The 27,746-nt window shown below is 44.3% G+C and overlaps 2 protein-coding genes across 2 annotated transcripts in view; one reads left to right on the forward strand and one right to left on the reverse strand.

The window, feature by feature from the left end:
- Window positions 1-2,375: 2,375 nt before the first annotated feature.
- The window catches only part of HEATR4 (HEAT repeat containing 4), a 45,922-nt gene continuing 20,551 nt past the window's right edge, over window positions 2,376-27,746 (reverse strand). Inside the window, exons 9-16 of the mRNA XM_024197521.1 lie at window positions 25,642-25,760; window positions 24,367-24,547; window positions 23,043-23,112; window positions 19,987-20,176; window positions 18,355-18,433; window positions 14,441-14,612; window positions 11,527-11,585; window positions 2,376-2,552 (exon numbers count right to left, since the gene is read on the reverse strand). Coding sequence (XP_024053289.1) covers window positions 2,376-2,552; window positions 11,527-11,585; window positions 14,441-14,612; window positions 18,355-18,433; window positions 19,987-20,176; window positions 23,043-23,112; window positions 24,367-24,547; window positions 25,642-25,760 — 1,047 coding nt within the window. The remainder of the gene's footprint in view (window positions 2,553-11,526; window positions 11,586-14,440; window positions 14,613-18,354; window positions 18,434-19,986; window positions 20,177-23,042; window positions 23,113-24,366; window positions 24,548-25,641; window positions 25,761-27,746) is intronic.
- Window positions 9,693-11,469, forward strand: RIOX1 (ribosomal oxygenase 1). The gene has a single exon (XM_024197522.3). It carries the CDS (start codon window positions 9,706-9,708, stop codon window positions 11,458-11,460), a length of 1,755 nt encoding a protein of 584 aa, XP_024053290.2. The 5' UTR covers window positions 9,693-9,705; the 3' UTR covers window positions 11,461-11,469.

The following is a 27,746-nucleotide window of genomic DNA, read 5'->3' on the forward strand; positions in this document are numbered from 1 at the left end:
TAGCACAGTTTGGGACTAGCCATTGATAAGTGACCATGGCATTCACAGTGCTATCCTACAATCACACCTGACATAAATTTGTTGGTTGACATTTGTTTTTCAAATAACAAATATGTATCAGAAATTATGCCTTCACTGTTCACTGTGACAGAAGCTCCTTGTGGATACTAACTGGCTTCATTGTACAGTGACAGAAACAAATCAGGCCCTTTGCAGCATGAGATGAACTTAAGCTGAAACTTCCCATCATTTGACTTTACACACCAAAATAAAGCACAATTTGATTTTATATGTATATTACTAGTACAACATATTGTAGTCTGTTATGATTAGAGATTGGATCGAGGGTTTTGATTCAGTCCTAACAACCCTGAATTATGAAGAATTTTGGATCCAGATCTGGATTTAAATTTTGCACCTAGATCTTATCTCTATATTGGACTAAATCATTATTTCTGCTCTGAACATCCCTGAAATTTAGGGAAGTGTAGTTCTGGATACAGACCTGGGGTGCAACCCTGGCCCAACTGAAGTCAATGGCAAAACTCCCACTGACTCCAGTGGGGCCAGGATTTCACCCCTGCATTTTTGTATATTGGGCCTCTCTCTCCTGATAAGTATCCTACACAAGAGTCCTGTATACTTCTATGAACTTTAGCTGTTTATTGTGTATGTGAGTAACTTTGGTATTCATGACTGCAAGAGGCTAATAAAATTCTTTTAAGTCAGATATAGTGTAGGTGGGTGCTAAGCAAGTTTCCCCCACCAATGATCTACTAAATTGCCTAAATCCTGAATTACAGCGACCTCGTGCTATTGGAGTTACGGATCTCTCTGCCACAGAATGTTTCAGCATGCCAAATTGAGTAGGACTTCCAACCTAGTGCACTTTTCCTCTGTCTAATTGAGCTGCTCAAGAAACTGTTCTCATAATAAAAATATGCCAGAGGGGTATTCTCATATTGAAATTTGTTATTGACCAGAAGGGCTTTAATGATTCACCATAGTAACACACTGAAATTTATTAAACTTGTTAGCCTTGTCCATCTGAAGTGAGTCTTGATGGCTGAAATAACAATTGAATTGGAGGATAGGGGAGGAAAGTTCCCTTAGCATAGAATTAACCTTGTGTAATTGACATTTCAAACAGGCAGTATTCCCTAAACTTGTGTAAGTTTATAGTCATTTATATATCATCGTTCTGGGAAGCATGAAGTCCTAGGAGAGAACAGACAAGAATGAGTGGGATGAGGGTACTCTAATACATTTGGCATAAAATGCTATGTAGCCCCACAGTCTTTGGCTCTTGGAATTGCTTAAGAGGATATAGCTTGTCACCTGGTGTCTCCCATCTCTATTATAAGCAGAAATTCGGGTCTGAATAGAAATATACTGGAACTTGGATCCTACCCAACTCAAATTCCATTCCTGGTGTAATATAACCTTGTAAAGTAAATCTGCCCACATCAGGCTGTTTGGATACAAAATAACTGAGCACAGCCCAAAATAACACCTGATGATGATACTTTGAAAAACCTTTCATAGAGCTCCTTGTACCATATTAATAGGAAGGTGGTTCCCAGCCAGGGAATATATACTCCCTAAATACCTGAGATTGAGTCAAGTTTATGACTCACCTGCCTTAGCCTCTGTCTCTTAAATACCTTTCTCTGTTTTACATTATTGGTGGAGGTTATGGTAAAACGTTACCCAAGATCAGACATGAAACCATACAAGGCACTATAAGCATAACAATTTAGAATCTCTGTCTGAAGCCCATTTGATTAAAGAGACCCATAAGTAGAAATGCAGTCATTCCAGCTACATGCCAAGATGTTAGTCTTCCTGGAAATCGTGTGTCTGGTATTAGGCTGATGATGTTTCCTACTGAGCCTAATTCCACCTATCCATTTTAATTAGGAGATATGCAGAAAAGGTAGCCCTTTTCATTCTCAAGAAGGGTACTTGGTAGGTAGTAATTCCTTTACACTGGACCACCATATTTTCAGACGAAAAAGGTTTGAGCAAATCTTTTTAGCTCCAAAGTTTGTGTCTTATATATGTAAAAATCATTTGTTGGTCCGAAAAGAAATATCCCATTGTCTGCCATCTCTAATGAGATAAACATTGATAGCAGTAGTAAAAGAAAGTGTGTATATACTTCAGCTACAGAGCAGAGTTATTTTACAGATAATCTAGTCACAGAAAAAAATTCCTGTTACCAAGACAGATTTCATGCTTCCAGCCAAAGGTCATACACAGCTCCCAAAGTCTAACAGGATGTCTTTATGACTTTGGGGACCAGCCAGAATTCCCATACCTTCTTCCCCACAAGGAATATGTGAGGTTAAGCTAAGTAACAATCTGGTCTCTTGTCATGGGCCAAAGAGGTCGGATGGATTCTTCTCCCTGCAAAGTGATCCTGATGAGTGCCCCCTTTCCATAGGGTTTGACCATTTATTCATACATGATGACACATCACTGTGGTGATTTCCCAGTGTTGATAAGATGGCTTCTTGTGTCCAGGGCCTTGAAGAGATTTTCACAAATGACTGAAATGAAAGAATTGAAGTAAAATTTGAACTTAAGGCAAAGATGAAACCTTGGATAAGGGACTGAGTCGCTGCTTCTTTACACTATCACTGCAGAAATATTTTGGATCAAATGCCCAGATAGATATTTGGTATGAATTAAAGTCTGAGTTGATCTAATTTGAGTCACGCTTTTTTACTGGAAAGTAATAATACAAGTAATAATACTTTGCCCTTCTGCAGCACTTTTTATCCGAGAATCTCAAAACACTTTCCATACATTACATGTTAAGGTCAGAAGGGACCATTATGATCATCTACAGGAGCAGTTTGGGATCTTGTATCTTCTTTATGAGCTATACCATATATTTTAGAAAAACATCCAGTCTTGATTTAGAGACTTCAAGAATCCACCATGCCCTTAGGTAAGTTGCTGCAATGGTTAGTTGCCCTCACTTTTCAAAATTTATGCCTTATTTCTACTCTGAATTTGTCTAGCTTCAGCTTCCAACCATTGGATCTCATTACACCTTTTTTTACTAGATTAAATCTCTTCCCCAGGGGGTTCTTGTAGACTGTGATCAAGTCACCTCTTAACCTTCTCCTGGATAAACTAAGCAGACTAAGGGTATGTCTACACTTAGCCGCTGGTTCGGCGGCAAGCAATCGATCTTCTGGGATCGATTTATCGTGTCTTGTCTAGACGTGATAAATCGATCCCGGAAGTGCTCGCCGTCGACGCCGGTACTCCAGCTCGGCGAGAGGAGTACGCGGCATCGACGGGGGAGCCTGCCTGCTGCGTCTGGACCACGGTAAATTCGAACTAAGGTACGTCGACTTCAGCTACGTTATTCACGTAGCTGAAGTTGCGTATCTTAGTTCGATTTGGGGGGTTAGTGTAGACCAGGCCTAAGCTTCTTAAGCTTCCCATTATACAGTATGTTTTCCAGACTTCCAATCATTGTTGTAGCTCTTTTCTGAATGCTTCCAATTTTTTAACATCCTTTTTGAAGTGTGGACACCAGAATTGGACACAGCCTTCCAGTATTGGTCCCACTAATTCACACGAGAGATTGAACTGAACTCAATGGATTTTCTCGTGTGAGTAAGGCAAGTAGGATTTGACCCAGTCAATAGCAGAACTGGAAATAGAACCCAGAAGTCCTGACTCCCACTCCCCTACCCTACCCATTAGATATTCCTACCTCCATTCATTACAATAACACAATCTAATTTATTGTTTAGTGTCTTTCATACAAACATCACCTTATACTTCATAGTCAATTACAGTCTTTACATACTACAGTAAACAAACAATACAGATTTACAACTACACCTTGAATTATTAGTTGAAAACAACTGATTCAGTATATTCCCCACCCCCTTTTATTTTCTTTTTGCAAATTATCCTTGAACAAGGCATGAATTTTACAAATTTGTTCACTACTGCATTTTTTTTGATTAGTTGGTGCAAACAAATTTTAATCTATGGTTTATTCTTGAACTGGTCACTATAAGTATTCATTAATTCACACTACATGTTTGATCACCTAAATCATGGTGTTGTTTCCATTCCTTGCGCAGTGGTAAATCCAGGCTTGGTGGAAATGCCCTATGTGGTAGTGTGGAAGGTTTCTTGGGTACAGAACAAGGAGGTACAACCAATGGATACATTACTATGCAAATTTACTGGTCACTTCTAGCCCCATATGTAGCACTTGCAGTAGCCATCGATTGGTTCTGCTCATCTTCAGCAGCCCAGGGGAAGGATTCTGTTCCCCTAGCCTACGTGCAGGACCCCTGTTTAAATTAGTTCTGCACAGGAAAAGATTTGGCCCTTAGTGATATTGTTTTGGTCTGTTTCCTCTAATCATAGAAGAATAGTGCTTCAAGTTAAAGGCTGCAAGTTTTCTTCACAGTTAGTACAACTAGAAATTTAATTTTCTTCAATGAAAACTTAGATTTTAGGGAAAGCAGTAAAATTCATGGAAAGACTCTAAACACGGCATTTGTGAATTATTGTCCCAGCCCATGAGTGTAAGTGGGATTAATCATGCCTCATAGGCTGATCATTTTCAACTAATCACTTTCCTCTGCAGCATTAGGCACAGGTCACTTGGTAGGATTATCTCATATATTAATTCCCTGCCATTGCAGGGGCCTCAGGCATTGATGCATCTTGGTCCCTCCTGTTCTCTGCCTGTGGCAGACAATAATTTAGTTTCCTGAGGACTTTAATACTTTGGTCTGGTTCTGGTTACTGGCTGGCCTGTGATATACAGGTAAGACTAGATGAGCTTGTGACGTTGCACCCCATAATGCTTTATAGAAATATGCTTATGAGTCAGGGCCGGCTCCAGGCACCAGCCGAGCAAGCTCGTGCTTGGGGCGGCAGATTCTACGGGGCAGCATTCCGCCCAATCTTAGGGCGGCACGGACGCTTTTTTTTTTTTGTTCGCCGATCTGGCTGCCCTGTAGGGGGCGGCGGCGTGGAGGAGGAGGGGAGCGCCTTGCTGGGAGCGGGCTGCGCATTCCGTCTGCCCCAACCGGTACCAGGTCTGTAGCAAGCCCGGCAGGGCAGCCCGCGTCCTTCCCTCCCCGCCGACCGGAGCGGCACGGAGCCCTCCCGGCAGGCAGCGGTCGGGGCTGCGTGGCGAGCGCCCCGCTGAAGCCCTGGCCGCCCCCCTTCTCTCTCTCCCCCCGCTCCCTCCGCCTCCCCCCCACTAGCCGGGGCACGTCTGCAGCGCAGGGAGTCCCCCTGCACCCTGGCTCCGGTCATGCCGCAGGTTCTTGGTTTTTTTGCTTTGCTGTTCTGGCCGCCCCGATTTTTTTTTTTGTTTTTGCTTGGGGCGGCAAAAAAGCCAGAGCCGGCCCTGTTATGAGCGTAAATATGACATAACTGTTTTATGCTAGATATGCCATGTAACATATCTTTGCAAAGGTTATGTTCTTCTGCATGTATTCATCCTATTTGTATGCATGTATCATTTTTATATCTGAAGTTATGAGCATTGGCTCTATGCTTGTATTTAAAGTGTTTGCTGTGTTGATTGTGTCTAGTTTGCATGAGCTGGAATTGATATGCAAACTAGACACAATCAACTCAGGGTTAAATAGGGATTGGGAATGGCTGAGCCATTACAAACATTGAATCTATCTCCCCTTGTAAGTATTCTCACACTTGCTTCTTATCAAACTGTCTGTACTTGGCTATCTTAATTATCACTTCAAAAGTTTTTTTTCTCTTACTTAATTGGCCTCTCAGAGTTGGTAAGACAACTCCCACCTGTTCATGCTCTCTGTATGTGTGTATATATATCTCCTCAATATATGTTTCACTCAATATGCATCCGAAGAAGTGGGTTGTAGCCCAGGAAAGCTTATGCTCTAATAAATTTGTTAGTCTCTAAGGTGCCACAAGTACTCCTGTTCTTTTTACAGGGGTCTGAGTGTTTGCTGAACCCAGACTAGAAGGAGGCTAGTCTGTCAAAGAAGCTTGCACTGCTCTACAGCCAAAATGCTTCTGAAATAAATGTAGTCAAACTTTACTAATTCTGGGTCACTGAGAACAAAAATGATGCTTAAAATTGTTGATTGGCTCTAGTTTTCAAGATATGCTATTGGGTCAGTATATACGACCCTTGACTTGGGAATGGCGGAGGATAAGTGAGTTATAAAGGGAAGGGATCTCAATTTAAACCAGAAATGACTAAAATACATCTTTGACTGGATCTATGAATAAATCTATGACTGGGTTTGGACAGTACTTGCTTTTTAGGCAAAACAATGAATGATGCAATCTGAAGCTGGTATTGCGTCATACAAAGTGAGCAGAGATGCCTCGTACTTGTGTGAACAGTGCAGATAACTTCTGCTATGTTTGTGGTGAAGTGACTTTTGCATCACAAAAGCGCAGTATAACCGCTATGGTTAAGAAAGCCTATCACCTTTATTTTGGCTGCAAAATTGGAGATCAGGACAAGAGGTGGGCCCCACACATATGCTGCAACACTTGTGCAACAAATCTTCACCAGTGGTTGAACAGGAAAAGGAAATCTATGCCTTTTGCAGTGCCAATGATTTGGAGAGAGCCAACAGATCATACTAGCAATTGTTACTTCTGCATAGTGCCTCCAGTTGGGAAAGGTGTGTCAAAGAAGAAAAAGTGGACTGTGCATTATCCAAACATTCCATCAGCTATACGCCCAGTACCCCACGGAGAAGGACTGCCGGTTCCTGATGCACCAGAATCATTCTCACTTGAGTCAGACGAGGAAGAGTAAGAAGATGAAACTTCTGGTCCTGAACCATCAATGTCACAGGACCCACATTTTCTCCCATCCTCCTCCTCTGAACCACACCTCATAACACAAGGTGAACTGAATGACCTTGTCAGAGATTTGGAACTACCCAAGAGTAAGGCAGAGATGTTGGGCTCCAGACTACAGCAGTGGAATCTCCTGGCAGGTGATGTTAGGGTTTCCATGTTCCGTGACCGTCAAAAGGATCTTGTCCCATCCTTCTTCATGGAAGGTGATCTTGTAGCCTGCAACAACATCGATGGTGTGATGGCAGCCCTCAACATCGTTCACGATCCAGATGAGTGGAGACTGTTCATTGATTCATCGAAGACGAGTCTTAAAGCTGTTTTACTGCATAATGGCAATGTTTTGCCATCAATTCCAGTTGGTCATGCAGTCCATAGGAAGGAAACCTATGACAACATGAAACAACTTTTGAGGTGCATAAACTATGACCAACATCAGTGGCAGCTTTGCGGCGATTTGAAGGTTGTTGCTCTCTTGCTTGGTCTGCAGACTGGATACACAAAGTACTGCTGTTTTCTCTGCGAATGGGATAGTCGTGCAAGAGATTCCCACTACATCAAGAAAGATTGGCCACTCCGACAGTCATTGGAGCCTGGGAGGAAAAGTGTTCAGCATCCACCACTTGTTGAATCAAGGAAGATTTTGTTACCACCCTTACACTTCAAGCTGGGTCTGATGAAGAACTTTGTCAAGGCCATTGACAAAACACAAGCAGCTTTCAAGTACCTCCATGGAAAATTTCCAAGGTTAAGTAAAGCTAAGATAAAGGAAGGTGTCTTTGTTGGTCCTCAGATTCGTGAGTGGCAATAAATTTTCTCGGAAACAACAAGGCAGACAACTACAGGTTGTTGGTGGAAAACCTCCTCAAGGCATACAAAAGCCTTGGTTGCAACATGTCACTAAAGATACATTTTTTGCACTCTCATCTAGATTTTTTTCCACTGAACTGCAGAGCAGTGAGCAACGAGCACGGCGAGCGATTTCACCAGGACATTGCAACAATGGAGAAACGCTATCAGGGCAAATGGAGCCCATCAATGCTTGCAGACTATTGCTGGACAGTGACAAGAGATGCTCCATTTAATGAATACAAGAGACAAGCCAAGAAGCGCCGAGTAGACACTGAATAGGACTAAATTATGTACATAATAGTTTTTTGCCTTTTGTTTCATAATAAATTTTATTTATATAACCCTTTTGCTGATTTTTAAAGTGTTACATAAACAGGACAGGTGAAATATTATCATGTAAAGCAACCATAAACACATGACAAGACCTAGGTTTACAATTTATGATTAAAACTCTACTATCTACACAATATACATAGACATAAAATGTAAAAACTTAAATATCTTAGAAACAGTAGCCAATCAGTTGTTTTAATTGTCATATTTGAATTCAGCACATCAAAATACATAATAAATAGCACATTTTATCTCTGAAGCAGACGACTTCTCAAAAATTGTAGACCAGTGTTATTGGAACATCTCTGAGGGTGAGATTTACCTGCATTTAGCTTCCTGCTGTATTAGGCTTAGACTTGTGTGTTTTTGTTTTATTTTGCTTGGTAATTTACTTTGTTCTGTTATTACTTGGAACCACTTAAATCCTACTTTTTGTATTTAATAAAATCACTTTTTACTTATTAACCCAGAGTAAGTATTAATACGGGGGGGTGTGTGTGAGGGGGAAACAGCTGTGCATATCTCTCTATCAGTGTTATAGAGGGTGAACAATTTATGTGTTTACCCTGTATAAGCTTTATACAAGGTAAAATGGATTTATTTGGGGTTTGGACCCCATTGGGAACTGGGTATCTGAGTGCTGGAGATGGGAGCATTTCTTAAGCTGTTTTCAGTTAAGCCCGCAGCTTGTGGGGGACGTGGTTCAGACTTGGATCTGTGTTTGCAGCAGGCAAGCGTGTCTGGCTCAAACAAGGCAAGGTACTGAAGTTCCAAACTGGCAGGGAAAATGGGCTCAGAGGTAATCCCAGCACATCAGCTGGCAGTCCCAAAGGGGTTTCTGTGACCCAACCCATCACAGAGCTAGTGATCCCTTCTTGCCTTAAACTCCATGGCTCTGCATAAAGACATAATTCCAGCCAGGAATATTACAAAAGGACTCACAAAGTGTTCACAATTCACAAGTAATGTTGTGCAAAAATGACAAATTATATTGCAAAATGTCACAAAATAATATTGGCATACTTCTGCACAGCAGGGATTTCCCTGCTGCAGCATCACACTATTGGGTACCAGCCAGGTTCCTCCATCTCCCCCTCCCTTACAGGGGTTGGGACTGCACCCCTCAGTGCCTACAGTCACAGGCTGACCAAGGACCAGCCACACCACCTGTTTGTGTGACTGCTTGAAGTTCAGATTTCAGAGCCACACACACAGAATCATCCGGAGACTGCGGAGCTTTTCATATGCGCCATGCAGGTTCCGAGGCGGCTGAGGAGGCGGGGTGTGCAGCACGGATGTCCCCGGCAGTCCAGGGGCGATCACTGATGAAGCTGAGTAAACACATCCGGCCGCCCCGGAACCTGCATGGCGCATAACAAGCAAAACTTCCGGGGGAAGCCCCGCCTCACTCCCAGCCGGGACAAACGGCAAAGCCCCACACAAAGCGGAGCTGCGAAAAACAAGCCCTCAACGCTGCGCAGTTTGAAGCAGCGTTTAAACAAACCCCGGGATTCCGCTTGTCCAGGGGACCTGGCAATCGGACCCCGGAGGCGGGGCCAGTCTCTGGGGGCGGGGCCTGAGATCGGGCTCCCGGGCGCGGGCCGGGGACGGGGAGGTGACGTTTCTGGCACGCGCGCGCAGGGCGAAGGGAGCGGCAGCAGCATGGAGTCTGGCGCACGTGTCTCCGCGCTCTGGGTCTATCGCTCCGCGGCGGGCCCCGGGCTCTCGGTCTCCCTGCGGAGCAGGCGCATAAAGAAGCGGCCCAAGCAGAGCAAGAGGGGCGTGTCCGGGGATTGTCCCGCTCCAGCGGGGCCCGGGAAGGGGGAGCAGCCCGGAGCCCCCCACCCCGGCCGGGGCGCAGCAGGAGGGAAGCTGGGAAGGAGCCGGAAGGGGAAGCAGAGAGACGGGTACTTGGACCCCCTGCAAAGCCAAACTTCGGAGCTGCAGGAAATCCCCAGGCCGCAGCTGGCAGGGGTGGCACCGGTGGGAGCAGGAAGGGGGGCCAGCTGCCCGGGGCCCCAGGAGCCCATCACCGGCCCCTCTCTGCATGGCCTTCTCCAGGAGCTGGGTCGGGTCCAGCACAGCAGGCAGCGGGCAGCCAAGCTGTTTGAGTGGCTGATTGCGCCCATCTCCCCACAGCAGTTCTTTGAGCAGAGCTGGGAAAATAAACCCCTCCTCATTCGGAGACACAACCCAGCATACTACCAGGGACTCTTCTCCACGTCCACCTTCGATGCAATCCTGCGGGACAATGATGTCCAGTTTGGGGTAAACTTGGATGTAACAAGCTATGTGGATGGGACGAGGGAAACCCACAATCCTGTTGGCAGGGCGCTGCCTGCTGTTGTATGGGATTTCTACAGGAATGGCTGTTCCCTGCGGATGCTGAACCCGCAGGCCTTCTCTGCCACCGTTTGGCACTTCCTCTCCATCCTACAGGAGCAGTTTGGGAGCATGGCTGGAGCAAACACATATCTGACACCCGCGGGCACACAGGGCTTTGCTCCACACTACGATGACATTGAAGCTTTTGTGATCCAGCTTGAAGGGAAAAAGCACTGGCGGGTTTATGGTCCTAGGGATGATACAGAGGTGTTGCCCCAGTTCTCGAGCTGTAACTTTGCTCAGGAGGAGATTGGAGAGCCCATTCTGGAGACAATACTCGAAGCTGGGGACCTGCTTTATTTCCCCCGTGGATTTATCCATCAGGGGGACTGTCTTCCTGATGCACACTCACTTCACATAACTCTTTCTTCATACCAGAGGAACTCCTGGGGAGATCTTCTGGAGAAACTCCTACCAGCGGCCTTGCAGATGGCCATAGAGGAGGATGTGGAGTACAGGCAAGGGCTCCCTATAGATTACTTAGAATATATGGGGGTCCTGAACTCAGATGTGGTTGATTCTCGCCGAGGTGCCTTTATAGAGAGAGTACAGAATTTGATAAAGAAACTGGTGGACTATGCACCAATTGATGCTGCAGTGGATCAGAAAGCTAAGTTGTTTCTTCACGACTGCCTCCCTCCCATGCTAACTGAACATGAAAGGGCACTGAGTATACATGGTCTTCCAGCCAGGTGGGAAGATGGAGATGTTCGTGATGCTGATATACCGATAAACAAAGGGACTCAGGTACGGCTGCTCCGTCACGGCATTATTAGGTTGTGTAATGAAGGAAATGGTGTGCTGCTGTATTACACAACAGAAAACTCAAGAGTGTACCACAAGGAGGAGCCCAAGTACTTGGAGATAGATCCTGAGTTTACAGATGGTATTGAATTTCTGCTTTCTTCATATCCAAAGTATGTCTGTGTGGAGACCCTTCCATGTGATACCTTGGATGATAAGATCTCCTTAGCTACCTTCTTGTTTGAAAAAGGCCTGCTGATTACCAAGAAACCTCTGGTGCCTATGTAATTTGTTAAATTATGATCAAAATAAATATATTGATTAGAAAAATTCTGTTTGCTACCTTACACTTACTGGTAAATTTGAATCGGGGGTCCAGATCTGAGAATCCATCCTGGTGGAACAGCTTTGACCTGGGTAGACAGATTAAACGCTTTCTAAAGGATATGTACACAAGAAGTAGGTACATAGCCTGTCTACAATAGCATAGAATTAAACTTTGTTTTCCCAGCCATATTAGTGCATCTGCAATACCCTCTAGAAGTTAGTTTTATATGTTCTTTACCTTTTATGTGATAAAATAAGATGTAGCAGCCTATGATTCCTGGCACTTTATAGCAGGGATGGCCAAACCGTGGCTTGCAAGCCACATGCAGCTCTTTCACAAAGTACCGCTTGTGGAGCCCCTCGTCCCATTCTCCGCCTACCAGACTGGGATGGGGGGATGGAGGAGAGCTCAGGGCTTCTGTAGTGGGGCTAAGGGCTTCTGTCAGAGACCACTAGTGTTTGCTGAGTGGGGGGCATAATTTAAAGGTTCGCTCCCCCGAACAGCTTGAGTCACACCCCTCCGTGCAGCTCCCAGGTGTTAGCTCCGCATGGAGAAGCAGTGGCAAACAGCTGGGAGCTGTAGGGAGGGGATGCTGCTTAAGCTGCATGGGGAGAGGCAGCTGCGGCAAAAGCAGCAGCTCTCCCTGCAACTCCCAGCTGTTTGCCCCTGCCTCTCCCTAGGATCCTAGCTTGCCAGTTCCAGCAGCTGCCATGTGGGGAGGGGGTCTGGCAGCAGCATGTGACTGAGTGGGTCCAGCAAACCCTGGTAAAAATCTGGGGTCACATTCCCCCCCGACGCATTGCCTCTGGCTTCTGCCCAGTGTGTGTGGGGTCTCTCGGAGCTGCAAGAAGGTTAGGGTATTGGATTATATACACATTTTTATACCTTAATTGCACTGATTTAGTCTCATTTACATCTACTGATTGACTTATGCATTCATTATGACATTACAAAGGACCTCTGAATTTCTCCTATGGTGTGTAGCAGACTATACTAAATGTGCACAAGCTTGTAACCTTAGATGTTAGCCAGTAAGAGGATACTGTCAACTTTTTGTTTTAGTCTTACTCTGCGTTATCTGTAAAACCTTAGAAATTTGAAAAGTAACACCCTTGTTCCTGATATCTCTCCTTTTTCTATTTTGTAAAGAAACACCCCCCTTCTCCCCACACCATTGCTAAGAGTGGAGAATTTGTTCACACGGTAGCATCATCACTGATGTTTGTGTAGTACTGGAAATAATGTAGTCAATAGCTGCTGCAACACCAGTGGGAGGAGCTCAAACTTTTTGCTGGTGCTAATAGAATGATGGATTTTGGAAATGACAGAAATTAATTCTGTGAGATGATTAACTATTTTGTGCCCTTTTTTTTTTTTTTTTTAAATGATTAAACATTTTGAATCCAGATAAGCCTCCTCATTAGTTCAAATGTGGAGCCCAAAGTACTACACAGTTTATAAATTTCCTATTGTTGGGTGAATTGGTTAAGTAATGTTTGGGTCTATCAAATGTGAGTGCAGTCAAATCTATTTCACATAAGAGGTAGAATTGAAACAGCTTAACATAAGCATTAAAGTAATGTAAACACCTAGAACATGCTGTTGATTTATGATAATTTTAGTACTGAAATGACAAAGACCAGGCCAAATTCTTCTCTCAGGTACTGTAATGCTGGTATTGTACCAGTATAATTCAGAGCACAGGGACACCCCCATTTACCTAAATCTCATCTTTGTTTGCCCTCTAGCGCCCACATAAAGATGTTGTAAATTGGGAGTGATGGGTTTCTCTGACTGATAAGTTTCTGGATTCTGTTGATCTTGTGGTCAGGACTCTAATGGCAAGCCTAATACGATCATTGCAGGGAAAAAGGTCATCGGGTTAGGGAAAGGCATCCACGTTTTATTGCCTTGTTAGCACCATGAAAATTGTGGGACTTTGAGTTTGTCTTCTTCATTCTAGGACATCATTTGGGTCTTGTTAGATGCCCTGATCCCTCTGACTGTTCCCTGTCCATGCTGTCAACCTTGGCCCAGTCCTCAAACCCACCTACTCAGCAATACTCAGATATGAGCGAGGAAACTCTTGACAGATCTGGGTTCTGTTCCAGCTTCTGTAAAGCGGGGGGATAGTGAAGAAGCCTCACTATCAGCAACTTTTTTCTATGAGGAAGAGATTTATAGGGATGGCTCTTTGTCTCCCTTCCTAACGACACTGGCAGTTTCCCCTCCAGACACCAGAACCTTTTTACTCAGCACACTCTACTCTCCTGACTGAGAAGTGCTTCTGTATGTGTTCTACCCAACACTGCACTAGTGAGTTGTAGTAGGAAGTCAGTATTCTTGCACCAGTGGGTAGGGAAACAGTTGTGGGTCTCCAGCCCACGTCTGTAGCTCCAAGTCTCCATATGGAAACTCTGAACACCACTTCTGAATGACAGCCGTTGCAGATCCTTAATCCTTGGCCACAAGGAAGTTAGACTAGCAGGCAACCTACTCCTACCTGCACCACTGGGACAAGCCCCAGGACAGACTTTATGCCCATGTAGAGTATCATTCCCTGTCCATGCCAGAACGTGCCCTGGCATCCCCTGTCACAGCATGGGTAGGATTGTGGAGAGCAGCTAGCATCGTGTAGCTAGGAGATGAATGAGAGTTTCCCCTATGCAAGGGGAATTCTCTACTGATTTAGTTCCAGCCATTTTAAAGCCCAGCAAGGTAGCCTTAGCAGCCCAGAGAATTTTTTAATGACTGAAATCAAGTTTTATATCCTTTGCATCTACAACTCTCCTATCCTTTGAATGATATGCAGTATCTGCTGGGAGAGCTATTGAATGATATAACCTCCTCCCACTGAATAAGTAACTCAAAAGACTGGTATCTCTTCCGAAAGGAAGTGGTCCATTTAACACATCCCTTCTAATCCATGACACACATTACCAGAGAAGGTGGATCCAAGGACAGCTATGAGGTTCTCCAGTATATCCTTGTGGGCAGCGCTATGCTCCTTTGCATGATAGATTCGATTGGCTTCCTGCCACAGATGGCCTATAATCTCTTCGAGTTTCAGCAGTTTTTGGGTCACCAAGTCCTTTTGGCTTAGCTTGGAAATCTGGATAAAAAGTGTGGAACAGGAGACCAGTTAGTCTGATGATAAATCTTCAAATTCGTAATTGCAAAATTCGCCTTGAGTGGCATATGCAATTTTTGAGGGCAGGCAAATAGCAATTAGTTTTTTCCATTATTAATCATGGTAAAGGGGTGGACAAGTTAAATTTTTTGGCTGGACTGTTAAATCTTACAAGGTTATTTTCATTAAATCCTGGAGCCAGCAACTTGTGAGTAAGCACAGTGGATAGTTCTAGTTATGAGTATCTTTTGTGAAAGTGTGAGCGCCACATTTTCTTGCCCATAAGAGACTCAGTTGCTCAATCAGAAAAATAAAAGTGTATTAAATATGGGGTGGGGGACTGCTATAATTGTCATGGCCAGCATGGAAAATCCACAAATGATAGCTTTTCCATTCAAACAAGCAAAAACTAATATATGTAAGCCTTCATATATTTCAAAGGAAACTAGATGCAAGTTTTGCTGTAGTGCCCTTGGTTTCTGTGGCATACTGGGCAGCAGACTGGAATTTCTGCAGCAGCTCCAGATTAAATTAACAAAAATGTCCATTTAAAACTTAATATGAAAATGAAAACTAAACCACACTGCTGTCATCTTTCTATTGTTTAGATACTAATTTCATTTTTTTGCTTGGTCCTTAATTTTTCAATATGCAAAAAGTGTTTGTATTGCCAAAGCACAGCTGCTTTGTAGAAGTTGTCAGGAGGAGCTGCATAGGGGACAACTAGGGGCTCTGACACAGGATATTTTAGGAGGTGGTTGGGGATTATGGAATAAGCACACTAGCACTTCTGCAGTAACATCCTGCTAGACTGTGATACATTAAGGCAGGGGTCCCCAACGCAGTGCCTGTGGGCACCATGGCTCCCGCCAGGGCGTCTAAGTGCGCCCGCGTACTGGCCGGCGGACGAGCATCCGCCGAAATGCCGCCGAAATGCCGCCAACAAGCGGCAACGTCAATAGGCGTCGCCGCCGAAATGCCGCCGATTCTTTAGTGGCGATGCCTATTGACGTTGCCGCTTGTCGGCGGCATTTCGGTGGATGCTCGTCCGCCGCCACGGTCCTCCGTGGCGCCAGATGAAAAAGGTTGGGGACCACTGCACTAAGGCTATGTCTACCCTGGCACTTTTGTCAGTAAAACTTTTGTTGGTCAGGGGTGTGAAAAAAAAACACCACTCCTGACTGACAAAAGTTTCACCAATAAAAGCGCCGGCGTGGACAGCGCTCTGTCGGCGGGAGACACTCTCCTGCTGACATTGCTACCGCCACTCAATGGGGTGGTTTAATTGTGCCGGGGAGAGAGCTCTCTCCCACTGGCATAGAGTGGCTACACGGGAGACTTTACAGTAGCGCAGCTGCAGCAATACAGCTGTGCCACTGTAAGGTCTGCAGTGTAGACATAACCTTAGTGAGAGAGAGAATATGACTCTTGCCTGGTGGTCAAGGCAGCCACTTGGGAGACTCAGAATCTAGTTCCCCTGCTCCTATGATTCTATAATGATTTATACAATGAGGGAAGCCCTGTAACAGAACATCTCAGTGGCTAGCGCACCCTCCTGAGAGATGTGGCAGACCCCTGATCAAATCCTCTCTCATCTGGCCAAGGCGGGAAATGAACCTGGGTCTTCTACATCCACAAGGAGTGTTCTAACTAGTACTGGGCTGAAAGTTATAAGATGGACACCACCATTGCTGCCTACTGCATCAGAGCCCAGGGGAGATAGGCATTCCTCTTCCTATCTGGTTAGCTAGGAGATAGGTGTCTGGATGCCTATAGTGAGGTAGCAGTGTGCATGCCCAAAGGCAGCTGGGGAACTTTTACAGTGAGTTTAGCTGCTTACAGGGTTAGGCAGCAGCTGAGCAGGGGTTTGGTGGATCACAGTAGCACCAAAAACTGAGACTTAGGTGCCTAAACCTGGGGTTTAGGTGCCAAGTCCCTTTGTGGATCTGGGCATTACTCCCCTCTTAGTTTTGTTGACTTCTATAGACTTACTCATGCTGTAAGTGTAAGGTACTGTTTAGCATGGGTAAATTTATTACAATCTGGCCCAAACTGATCAGCAGTGGAACAGCCAACAAAATTGTTGTTTAAATACCCTAATGAGATGAATGGGGCAGCTCAGACTTTTCTTAGAGCTATTTGTGCAGGCTGGCTACAGACTCAGGAAGACAACACTGCATTGGGTACTTTCAGTAGATGTTTGAAAGATTTTCATTGCAAGTTCTGATTCTGGAACACGTCTGCAGAATACAGCAGCGGTATAGCTAGCAGTGGAAATTTAGGTGGGCTCCAACTTTTGTGTGGACAGGCAATGACAGACTTTGCTAGCTCAGCTTCTCCCCCGACGCCACGCCCTCTTCGTAGCTGTGGTGCCCCCAGACACAGGGCTTCACCTGCCGAGCTGGGCATGCGCATGGGGCGGCTCAGAAAACGGCAAGGCAGAGCTGCCGGAGCGTAGCTTTCTAAAGGGCGGGCGCATAGCTCTGTCCTGGATTTCAGGTGCCCGAGTGACACTCCGGGCCGCTGTGGCAGCACTACACCTCTACTCAGATTTGAGTGGGCCTGGATGCTGAGTGGGTGGGCTACAGCCCACCCATGGCTGTGCCCCTGGAATGCAGGGGGAAAAGATGGAATGAGGCAGTACAGCCACATATTACACAGGGCCCTGAATATATGCTGAACTACATATATCTAGGAGAAAGCATTATTTGACAATTTTTAAAAAAATCCCTACTTTTAAGGAGGAAAATGAGAAATATTTTATATTCAGTTCTTTCTGAATGTGGTTGTGCCTACCATTAGATAAAATGCTGTATAGTGCACATAATATGAGTGATCACATGCACCTGGGACAGAGACTTGAAATTCCTCTCTGTGCTGACTTCTCCCTGAAGCAATATTTAATATTCCAATTCTGAGAAGCTGTCAGTAAATTAATCCAAGGCTGCAGTGTGATATGATAACAAAAAAGGCCAGTGCAGTTTTGAGCTACAGATGCAGGGGCATTATGTCATAGTGAGACTTTATCCACATTGGATCTTATTCCCCCATCTAAGTGATGTCATTTACTATCTCTTGACCAAGCTCTAATGCAGGGGTGGCCAACCTGAGCCTGAGAAGGAGCCAGAATTTACCAATGTACATTGCTAAAGAGCCACAGTAATACATCAGCAGCCCCCACATCAGCTCCTCCACCCCGCTCCCAGCACCTCCCACCCACCGGCAGCCCCACTGATCAGCACCTCCCCCTCCCTCCCCACACCTCCCGATCAATTGTCTTGTGGCATGCAGGAGGCTCTGGGGGAGAGGGGGAGGAATGAGGGCACAGCAGGCTCAGGGGAGGGGGCGGGAAGGGGTGGAGTGCAGGCAGGGCCTGTGGCAGAGCCAGGGGTTGAGCAGTGAGCATCCCCCGACACATTGGAAAGTTGGTGCCTGTAGCTCCAGCCCCAGAGTCGGTGCCTATACAAGGAGCCACATATTAACTTCTGAAGAGCCGCATGTGGCTCTGGAGCCACAGGTTGGCCACCCCTGCTCTAATGGAACATCCATCCTCTAGCTGAGATGGTGACATCTCCTTCCCCTCAAATGTATTAGCTCTGTGTGCGGGGGAGAGAGATCAGTTGCCTTCTAACCACCTCCAAATATGAAGTTGTATTCCCCTATCTTCCAACCAAAAGCCCTGACCACATTTCCTCTATGAGCTGGGCTCTCAGTGTCTCTTCACCTCATTCTTGATCTTCTGAATCATTTCCTGTTCCTCTGTATGTTGAAAATTTAGAACCTTCACAGCTTTATTCATTTCCCTAAACAGAAGTGATAGAGGACTTGTTACTCATGCATAGCAGAAGCTTGAAGGAAAAGCAAGAGCTACAAAGAGCAATGAAGTTAATGTGCTACCTGGGAACCAGCCAAGTCCTCCAATCCGTGCTGCCTTCTCTCATTTACCTCACATACACATGTGAAGCAGCGCAAGCAGCGGCTATCACTGTGAGCTGCTGAAGGAAGGGATAGTGTTTCCACATTGGCATGGCCCACCAGTTGGTCCGGGCTTCAGAGGACTGGCAGGGGAGTGAGAACAGAATTGCAGAGGCAGCAGATGAGAGAAGGGAGCAAGGAGGCAAGATAACCAGCTTTAATGATTTGTTAAGTACTGCTGGAAGCAGTGTTAGGAACTCAATACATTGGTATTTTAAAATGTGATTTAACAAACATATTTAAGAATCCCCCCCCCCTTTGTGTTGGTACTGAAGCAATGCCGTAGCATGTTAGGGGACATGATGCTGGGGCACACTTTCAGATGAGAAGTAAAACTGATAATCTTGACCACTTGTGGCCAGATCTCAGTTACATAGGTATAGCTATGGTGTAACTATTGAAGCCAATAGCGTCACACTAATGTAAAACTGGCATCAATGAGAACAGAACAGGACCCTGGTCTTTAATGATCTGATAGCATCTTTCGTCGGGAGAGAATGTGATGGTCAAATTCCAGTTAGGGCAAGAATTCTCAAATGTTTTCCAGAGCACAGAGCATAACTTAATAGAGAGCTTTTCCTAGGATACTTACCTTCCTGTTTGGGCTCTCAAAACATACCAGTGACTACTGTGACAATCATTTATATGGGGAAAAAATCAATATTGGGAAAATCTTTTTTGCTTCATTTAATGTTGGACAAAGACAATAGCTGACACCATGTGACTTGCCAACTCTCCCCAAACCACTAGCAAGTGGTCCATGGACCACAGTTCAAGAATCATGGAATTGGGGTATTTATATTCTGTCTCCCTTGAGAAGTTATGTTCAAATAGAAAAGTCTGCCCAATCCTCCCTACTTTAGTAAGACATCCAACATCAAGTGTGGAATGGACTGGACAAGCTGAGTGACAGGAGGGGTTTAATTATGGCACCCATGGAACTGTCTCCAGAAGTCTTGGCAGATATTGATTCTAAGAGCTTCATGAAGTGGGTGCAGGGAGTTGGAATACTGGTGTGACAGAACACTTGTGCCTCCTTCCATCTTCCCCCAACCCCAGCTAGCAAACGTCAGCTACTTTGAAAGGTAGGTTTTGGAGACAGTAAGAGAGGGGTTAATGTGGGGGGTGACCAAATTAGTCTTTAGAAACCCCTTAGCAATTGACTCAAGGAGCATCCTGGGAGGAAATTATATGTTCCACCATCCCTGCTATGTTGTGAGCATGCAGGGTTTATTAGGAAAGAAAGCAGCATCCCTCAGAAGGAAGGAGAGCACACTACACATGCTCAGAGCCCTGGGGAGTATCCACTGACAAAACCATAATGAGAGAAAGGCTTTATTTTGCCCCGAGCATGTTTTCCTTTTGGAGCCTAGCTACTTACTCTCTGACCATCTCATTTGGCTCCAGAATCAACCTCTCCAATAAGATGGCCTGAACACTTTCATCCTGCAGCTGGAGGGTGATGATGCTACGACAGGCCTCTCTTCGTACTCCAGGTTCCTCCTCATGATGAACAGCCCAAAGAAGATGATGTTTCAGCTGGGGGGTCACATGGCCTATTTGGCCCAGTGCTGTCATAAAAGGGGAAAACAAGCGCTTTTCTTTGAATTTTTTCATGCCGGGGTTTGGTTGCATTAACGGATATGCTTCTTTCTATTTATTGGGATTGGTAAGGGCTTCCTGCTTGTGGAATTTTAGGAACACAGCATTTGCCAAACAGGACAGAAGATACCTCCAACAAGTAGCTAATATGTCATGCTACAGACAAAGGTTTAAAAAACAAACAAACAAAAAAACCCAATGTGCTTTGTCAATTGTGCAGTGTTGCTTGGGAAACGGGAAGAGGTGGAGATTCTTTGCTTACCTCTGTAGCAATCAGCTTATATCCTGAAGCATGGAATTTGATTACACCTATTTTAGCCTTACACCAATCTACAAATATCACCATCATAATGTTATCCCATTCTTTTTAGAAATCCAGTCACAGTTTGATTTGTGCACATTCTATGGCATCAAAATCTACAAGACTCTAGGGTGATGAAAGTAACATTTAAAAACATTTGTTCTAAATGTATTGCTTTCTAATTTCACTGAGTGACAGCGTATTGGGAAGGAAGCTCTAAGAAAGTAATACAGGATGCAAATAATAGGCTGCCGAGATACAGAAAAAGGAGGTGTTCGGGGATATGTAAATACACTATTTTGACATTGAGAATAGTAGTCAAAAGGCTCAGCATCCTCCATGTCTAAAAATTGCATCTATTCCAACCATAACATCATAACTGTGTTATGTATTCCCCAGAGAGGAAGGATTTTCCAGTGGTTAGGCCACTAGCTGGGATTCAGGAGATCTGGGTTCAATTGCTTGCTCTGCCACAGACTTTGTGTCTAACTTTGGGCAAGTCACTTAGCCTCTCTATGTCTGTGTTGTGAGGATAAATACATTCAAGATTGTGAGGCACTCAGACACTATGGTAATGGGGGATCACTACTTAGGAGAGATAGATGTATGCGCCCCAAATCACTGCCAGCCCATGGAAAAACCCAAAGTTATCTTGGAATTGTCTTCTCGGGTTTGAAGGACTGTACATTTTTGTTCCCTCGCAACTCTATGGATCTATGGCGGCCACATAAGGAAGGGACCCTGCTTCAGTGTGAAAATAGGAGTTTGCCTACAGGGACTGCTGCTGCTCTTCTGGCTCCCTGTCAGCTGTCATTGCCCCAGGGTGATGTGCTTTTGATGGCTGGAGTTAGATAATCTGCTGCATTGAAGCTTTTAAAAAAAAAAAAAAAAGTTTGTGGGCTCATCTTGTATCTAACTTTAGTGACCTGCAGTAAATCCAACCTGCACTGTACAACACACAAATGTATGGATCATCATGGCCAAAGGATTGGGTGCAATCTTCTAACTAGCCTGAGGTAGAAGAATGCATTTTTTGCAGCTGTAGCTCTTTGAGCCTCCGGTATTAATAAGGAGCCCGAGGCTTCAAACTGATTTGACAATCTGGAGGCAGACAGCCTCAATAGAGGGGGATGGGATACTAACTCTTCAAAATGTTTCCTTCTTCCATGCAATATCACCTCCATCTTGCCTGCGTTCAGCTTCAGCCAGCTGCCTTTTAGCCAGGCACTGGGATAGTTGGAATATGGTCTTATTTGCATCCAGGTGAAGGAGATGTAGAGCAAGGTTCTTTCTTTGTATTGTTGGCATTTGAGACCTGAGACATAGATCCTCAGGCTTCCCCTCTTGGCTTCATGAAATGATGAAAAAAGAGAGCAGTGGGGAATAGAACTTTGAGGAACCCAACAGGTGAGCATTCTAGAAGTGGAGGCCCAATCACCCATCACCATTTTCTGGGTGGTGTCTGGAACAAAGGGAAGCCACATAAGTTCTCTTTGACTGTTTCCCCATCTACAATATGGAGCTAGTACTTGCCGTAGGGTTGCAAGACTTAATGAATGTTTGTTGTGTACATTAAGGATTTGGGCCTTAAAGGTATTTAACTTCCTAACTTCCATTGACTTCGATGGAAGTTAGGAGCCTAAATATCTTTGAGGATCTGGGCCAAAACTCCTCAGAGGAAAGCTGAGGTAGAATTATGAAGGATATTATCATTCATATGATTTTTTGAGACTAATGCTTTATGGCCCTGGCACATGCACAGTTTAGAATTCTCAGTCAGCAATAATATTGTTGCGAGTCAATGTATTTTTAAAAACCAAAATAAATCTATCCAAGTCTTCTCGTGATGTTCTAAACCACTTAAAAACTTTTGCAGAAGGGAGAGAGGGAGGATGCAAAGCAGATTGAGTTCATTTACTGCACTGGACCCTAATACTTAAATATTGGTTATTAAGGAATTTGGAGAATTGGAAGGATTGGTTCTCTTAGTGGATTGAGAAGTTTGGGATTACCATGGTGCCCCATTTGCAAATCCACCAGTGAAGGAGCTTTTTCTCCTGGTATGGGATCCATGGAAGTAGTTACATTTAAAATGTTAAAAGCTACTATTTGCTGGTCACGTAGCAGAGGTTCAGAATTTGTGTACTTTGTTAGACTAGTATTCTATTTCAAAGATGCTGCTTTAGTATTTCTATTACCATTAGAATTGTTGTCTGTTCACATGTGCCATGTCTGACATTAAACTTGCAGATTTTGAAATCTTAAATATAATTTAAAAAACTAAAATATTAAAATCCTCACAATAAACAAAGTATCAAAGGGATAGCTGTGTTAGTCTGGATCTGTAAAAAGCAACAGAGAGTCCTGTGGCACCTTATAGACTCACAGACGTATTGGAGCATATTCACCCATGAAAGCTTATGCTCCAATACGTCTGTGAGTCTATAAGGTGCCACAGGACTCTTTGTCGCTTTTTACAATAAACAAAAAATATCCTATTAAAGCAATAGGTCTTCAGCAACTAACTACAATACCTCTGATGGCAAAAGCCTTGATTTTCCAATGAGGGTCAGTCTGCATCATCTTAAAGAGGCACGTTAGCACCTGAGGTGGAAGGATACAGCTGTTAGTAGATATTATCATCATGCTTTATTATTTATATAGCATCATATAAATGTGTGATACTATACAGGATGTGACCCACACCCAATAATGAACAAATCACTGTCCTAAAGAGCTAACAGCCTAAAGGCACAAGTGAAAACAATACCGGACACAATACACACACAGTCATACAGGGTAGAGATGGTGATTTGGGGAGAAGAGCCAGAAGACCCCTTCAAATGGGTTTTATTGCAGGGGCATACCAGGTTTGTGTTCATGGGCAGTGTGGCCTCATGAGTGTTAATCTCTAGAGGAAGTCACTTATTCTAGCAAAAGCCCCCATGGCCCTCCAGATAGGGCACTGTTTCCTGCAGAATCCAGTACCTGCCTGGATAGTGCTAGAATTACCAGTCTGGTTTCTTTTCCCTGTTTTAATTTGCAACTGAAGGCCACCACCTGCATTTGATTTTACAGTGGGACACACACATACTGTACCAAGAGCTTCACTTCCAGGGTTCTGCTCTGGGTTCTAACCAGGGACTGCAGAATTGAATGCAAACCTGAAAAAATTATGATTCTAAAAGTTAATCAAACTTTTCCAAGCCTTATAGAAGTTCCCGTTTGATTAGCGTTCTGGGTGAAGGTTTGTGTAAGTGGGGTGAGAAGAGGCAGTTCTTTTTGGCACAAAGAGGTTTATTCAGGGCCGGCTCCAGGGTTTTTGCCGCCCCAAGCGGCGCAAAAAAAAAGCAGCCGCGATCGCGATCTGCGGCGGCAATTCGGCGGGAGGTCCTTTGCTCCGAGCGGGAATGAGGGACCGTCCGCCGAATTGCCGCCGAATAGCTGGACGTGCCGCCCCTCTCCGGAGTGGCCGCCCCAAGCACCTGCTTGGCAAGCTGGTGCCTGGAGCCGGCCCTGGGTTTATTGTCCCCTAGATCCATTTTATGTACCTGTGGGCAGATTCCCAGCATGCATGTTTCTGCCCAACATTTTAGAGATACATGGCTTTCTTATTGTATATGGGAAGAAATACTCACAACCCACAATAATTTAACTCTTTAGTGCCATCAGTCCCTGTCATTTTGTAAGATAGAAACTATCAAAAGTGAGTGATGCACATAAGCACATTCCATCTTGAACAAGGGACACAAAAATTAGAATGAGCATTAATAAAGGGGAAAAAAATCTTGTTTTTCCTTTGTGTTCAGGATCTTTATCGGGCTTTTTTTATTTATTTATTTTTTAATTACTACTTACCATTTCATCTTTGATCCTGAGTGCGCCAGCTGTAAGGCAAGCTTCTCTTCGGACTGCAACAAAGTCATTGGAGAAGCACTGAAGGAAGCCCGGGAGCAACTTCGCTGTCATAAGCCGTAGCCAGCCAATCAACGAGAGAGCTTCCACCTTCATCCGGCAATCGCCTCTGTTCAGCTTCACCCTGAGAGCACAAAGGAATTTTGAATAAACAACTGCTGGGCCTGGTCTGCATGGTCCAGACAGATGCACACAAAAATGGGAGGATTATCCTGACTGGGCATTATTATTCATTACATCCCTATTAGAAGGTTTCTCTCCTGTTCACCGCCCATTTAAAAAAAAAAAAAGACTCAGCCCTTTAGTCCCACTGTAATGAGTCCCAGCACTCCAGGGGTCACTCCGTGTAACAGACCTATATTTAACACGTCACATAGGATCAGGCCTGTTATAGCACTGGTTATGCCCAATGTGAACATTCAGAGACTCCTTACTGCTGGCAAGCGTCTCCTCTGAGTATAGAAGGGCTGCCTGTGAATACTTACCAATATATTCACATATAAGCTAACCCACATATAAACTGGACAGAGCCCATCATTTTGTAAGACAGAATCTAACAAAAGTGAGTGATTCATGTAAGTGGGCTCCACAAAACTTGCCCCAAACTCCTCTCTCTTTTCAGCTGCTGGCCCATGACTTGTCTGGCTTTCAATGTTGCCTTGGGTCCCACAGTTTTATTCCCTAACTCTGCCATCACCTCGCTCTCTCATGCTTACCGATTGGGGTGGTAAGTGGATCAATATAATTGATCTACAGTACTGGGCCCTATTATAGGCTGAGCCCATGTTAGTGGGCTGAAATTTTAATGTAAATATCTTATGCACAAATATATACAGTAACTGCTTTCCCATGAGAGTTTCTAGGTCAAGTCAAGAACAGACGTACACATGCAAAGGGATGCGCTTGCAATTATTATGGCTGTAATTGTAAATAAAGAAGCCCCTAAATACAGTATGTATTTGAAAGCCTGGTTACAGTCATAGATTACGATTACAGAATATGCCATAATTCCAAATTATATAGTACTGTAGCAGCCCTGTGGGTAGTCCATTGACAATCTAGTGTCTAACTAGGTTCCACCATTTAGCAAAGGAAATACTAGTGCAATTGTTGCTAGGTAGTGCTACACTGATGGAAAAAGTGACCAAGAAATTTGGGTGATAATAGTTCAGATCTCCACTTCCCCATAGCAAATCTGCCAAGATGGTTAACTCTCACCTGAGCTGGTCGTGGACTTCTTTCCCAAGCTTCATCTGCCCCAGTGCCAGGGCAGCTGCCTGGCGCACCTCCAAGTTCCAGTCGTTCCACATCAGCTGTGCAAGCTTGTTCTTCAGGTCCTATACATAAGATCATCACAGGGGCTGAGGTTGACTCACTTCAGCATTAATCAACCATTGGCTTTGATTCCAAAGACACTACTTTAGGATGGGATTTTCAAAAGGGCTTGGCACAGACCTAATTCTGCTGCCATTGAAGTGAATGGCGGAACTCATATTGGGCAAAATTAGGCCAACACTGAGTGCTTTACAAATTCCACCCTTAATGCACTGCCTTCCAACACTATGTGGTGAAGTCTGAGTCCATCCAGGCTCACTCTAGCCAAGAACCCAAGGGCCACACTTGGAACTCAGTCTTGCAGGGTGGTGAATGTCCAGTTCCTACTGACATCAGTGGGCACTCATCACCTTGCAGGATCAGGTCTCAAGTTTGCATTAAAATGATTGTATCAAAAATAAAACCCCAATATGTTGGGAAACATTAGGAAAGTAATAGATAATAAGATAGAAAATATCATATTGCCTTTATATAGAATCATAGAATATTAGGGTTGGAAGGGACCTCAGGAGATCATCTAGTCCAACCCCCTGCTCAAAGCAGGATCAATCCCCAAATGGCCCCCTCAAGGATTGAACTCACAACCCTGGGTTTAGCAGGCCAACGCTCAAACCACTGAGCTATCCCTCCCCCCTATATATAAATCCATGGTACACCCACATCTTGAATACTGTGTGCAGATCTGGTCGCCCCATCTCAAAAAAGATATTGGAATTGGAAAAGGTACAGAAAAGGGCAACAAAAATGATTAGGGGTATGGCACAGCTTCCATATGAGAAGAGATTAATAAGACTGAGACTTTTCAGCTTGGTAAAGAGACGACTAAGGAGGGAAAGTAAATAAGGAAGTGTTATTTACTCCTCATAACACAAGAACTAGGGGGTCACCAAATGAAATGAATAGGCAGCAGGTTTAAAACAAACACAAAGGAAATATTTCTTTACACAATGCACAGTCAACCTGTGGAACTCTTTGCCAGAGGATGTTGTGAAGGCCAAGACTAACAGGGTTCAAAAAAGAATGAGATAAGTTTATGGAGGATACAGTCCATCAATGGCAATTAGCCAGGATGGACAGGGATACAAAACCATGCTCTGAAGAGTCCCTAGACTCTGTTTTCCAGAAGCTGGGAAGGGTGACAGGGGATGGATTACTTGATAATTATCTGTTCTATTCATCCCCTCTGAATCACCTGGCATTGGCCACTGTCGGAAGACAGGATACTGAGCTACATGGACCATTGTTCTGATGCAGGATGGCCATTCGTATATTTGCTAGCACTTGATTGATGACTAGAAACTTCTGGTTAAGTTCCACCACCCCGCCCCTCAAAAAAACCCAAACAACCCTCTGCAGTTGATTGCCTTGTTCTCAATTATACAGGCAGAATGGGGCTGTGGCCACATTTTATTTGTTTACCAATTTTGAAACCTGTGCCTATCGCATAAGTCCCTAGGCATTGAGTAAAAGACATAATAGCACGTTAACTAAGCTCCTGAAAATAGACTCTGCACACCTTTAACATTCGCTATAGCTGGTCAGAAATTTTCCAGCAGAACATTGTTTAAATCTATAAGTAAATAGACTATTATTGAAAAAGCCATTATAACTTGCTTTAGCAACACAAGTCACTGTGTACCAAACACTGAAGAATTAATCACCATTCTTGTTATAATGAACATGCTTTTATAAAGTTAAATCTGAGTTCTTCTAGTCAATGGATTGCATATAAAATAAAAAGGGTTAGATGTACACATAGCTGTACCGGCTCAGAATGGAATAATTATTTATTTGTATTACCCTAGTGCCTAGGAGCCTTAGTCATGGACTAGGACCCCATTGTGCTAGGTGCTGTACAGACACAGATCTCTATTCCTTCGTGCTAATGCAATCATTCAGTGCAGAACTCCAAAGCCTTTCTTATGCTATTAGTCCCCAAGCTGGAGGAAAAAACATCAATATTTTTTGTGAAGTTGTGTTGAGGAAAG

This window comes from Terrapene carolina, unplaced genomic scaffold (assembly GCF_002925995.2).
Source record: "Terrapene carolina triunguis isolate 2854851 unplaced genomic scaffold, T_m_triunguis-2.0 Scaffold96, whole genome shotgun sequence".
In the NCBI taxonomy this organism is placed as follows: Eukaryota; Metazoa; Chordata; order Testudines; family Emydidae; genus Terrapene; species Terrapene triunguis.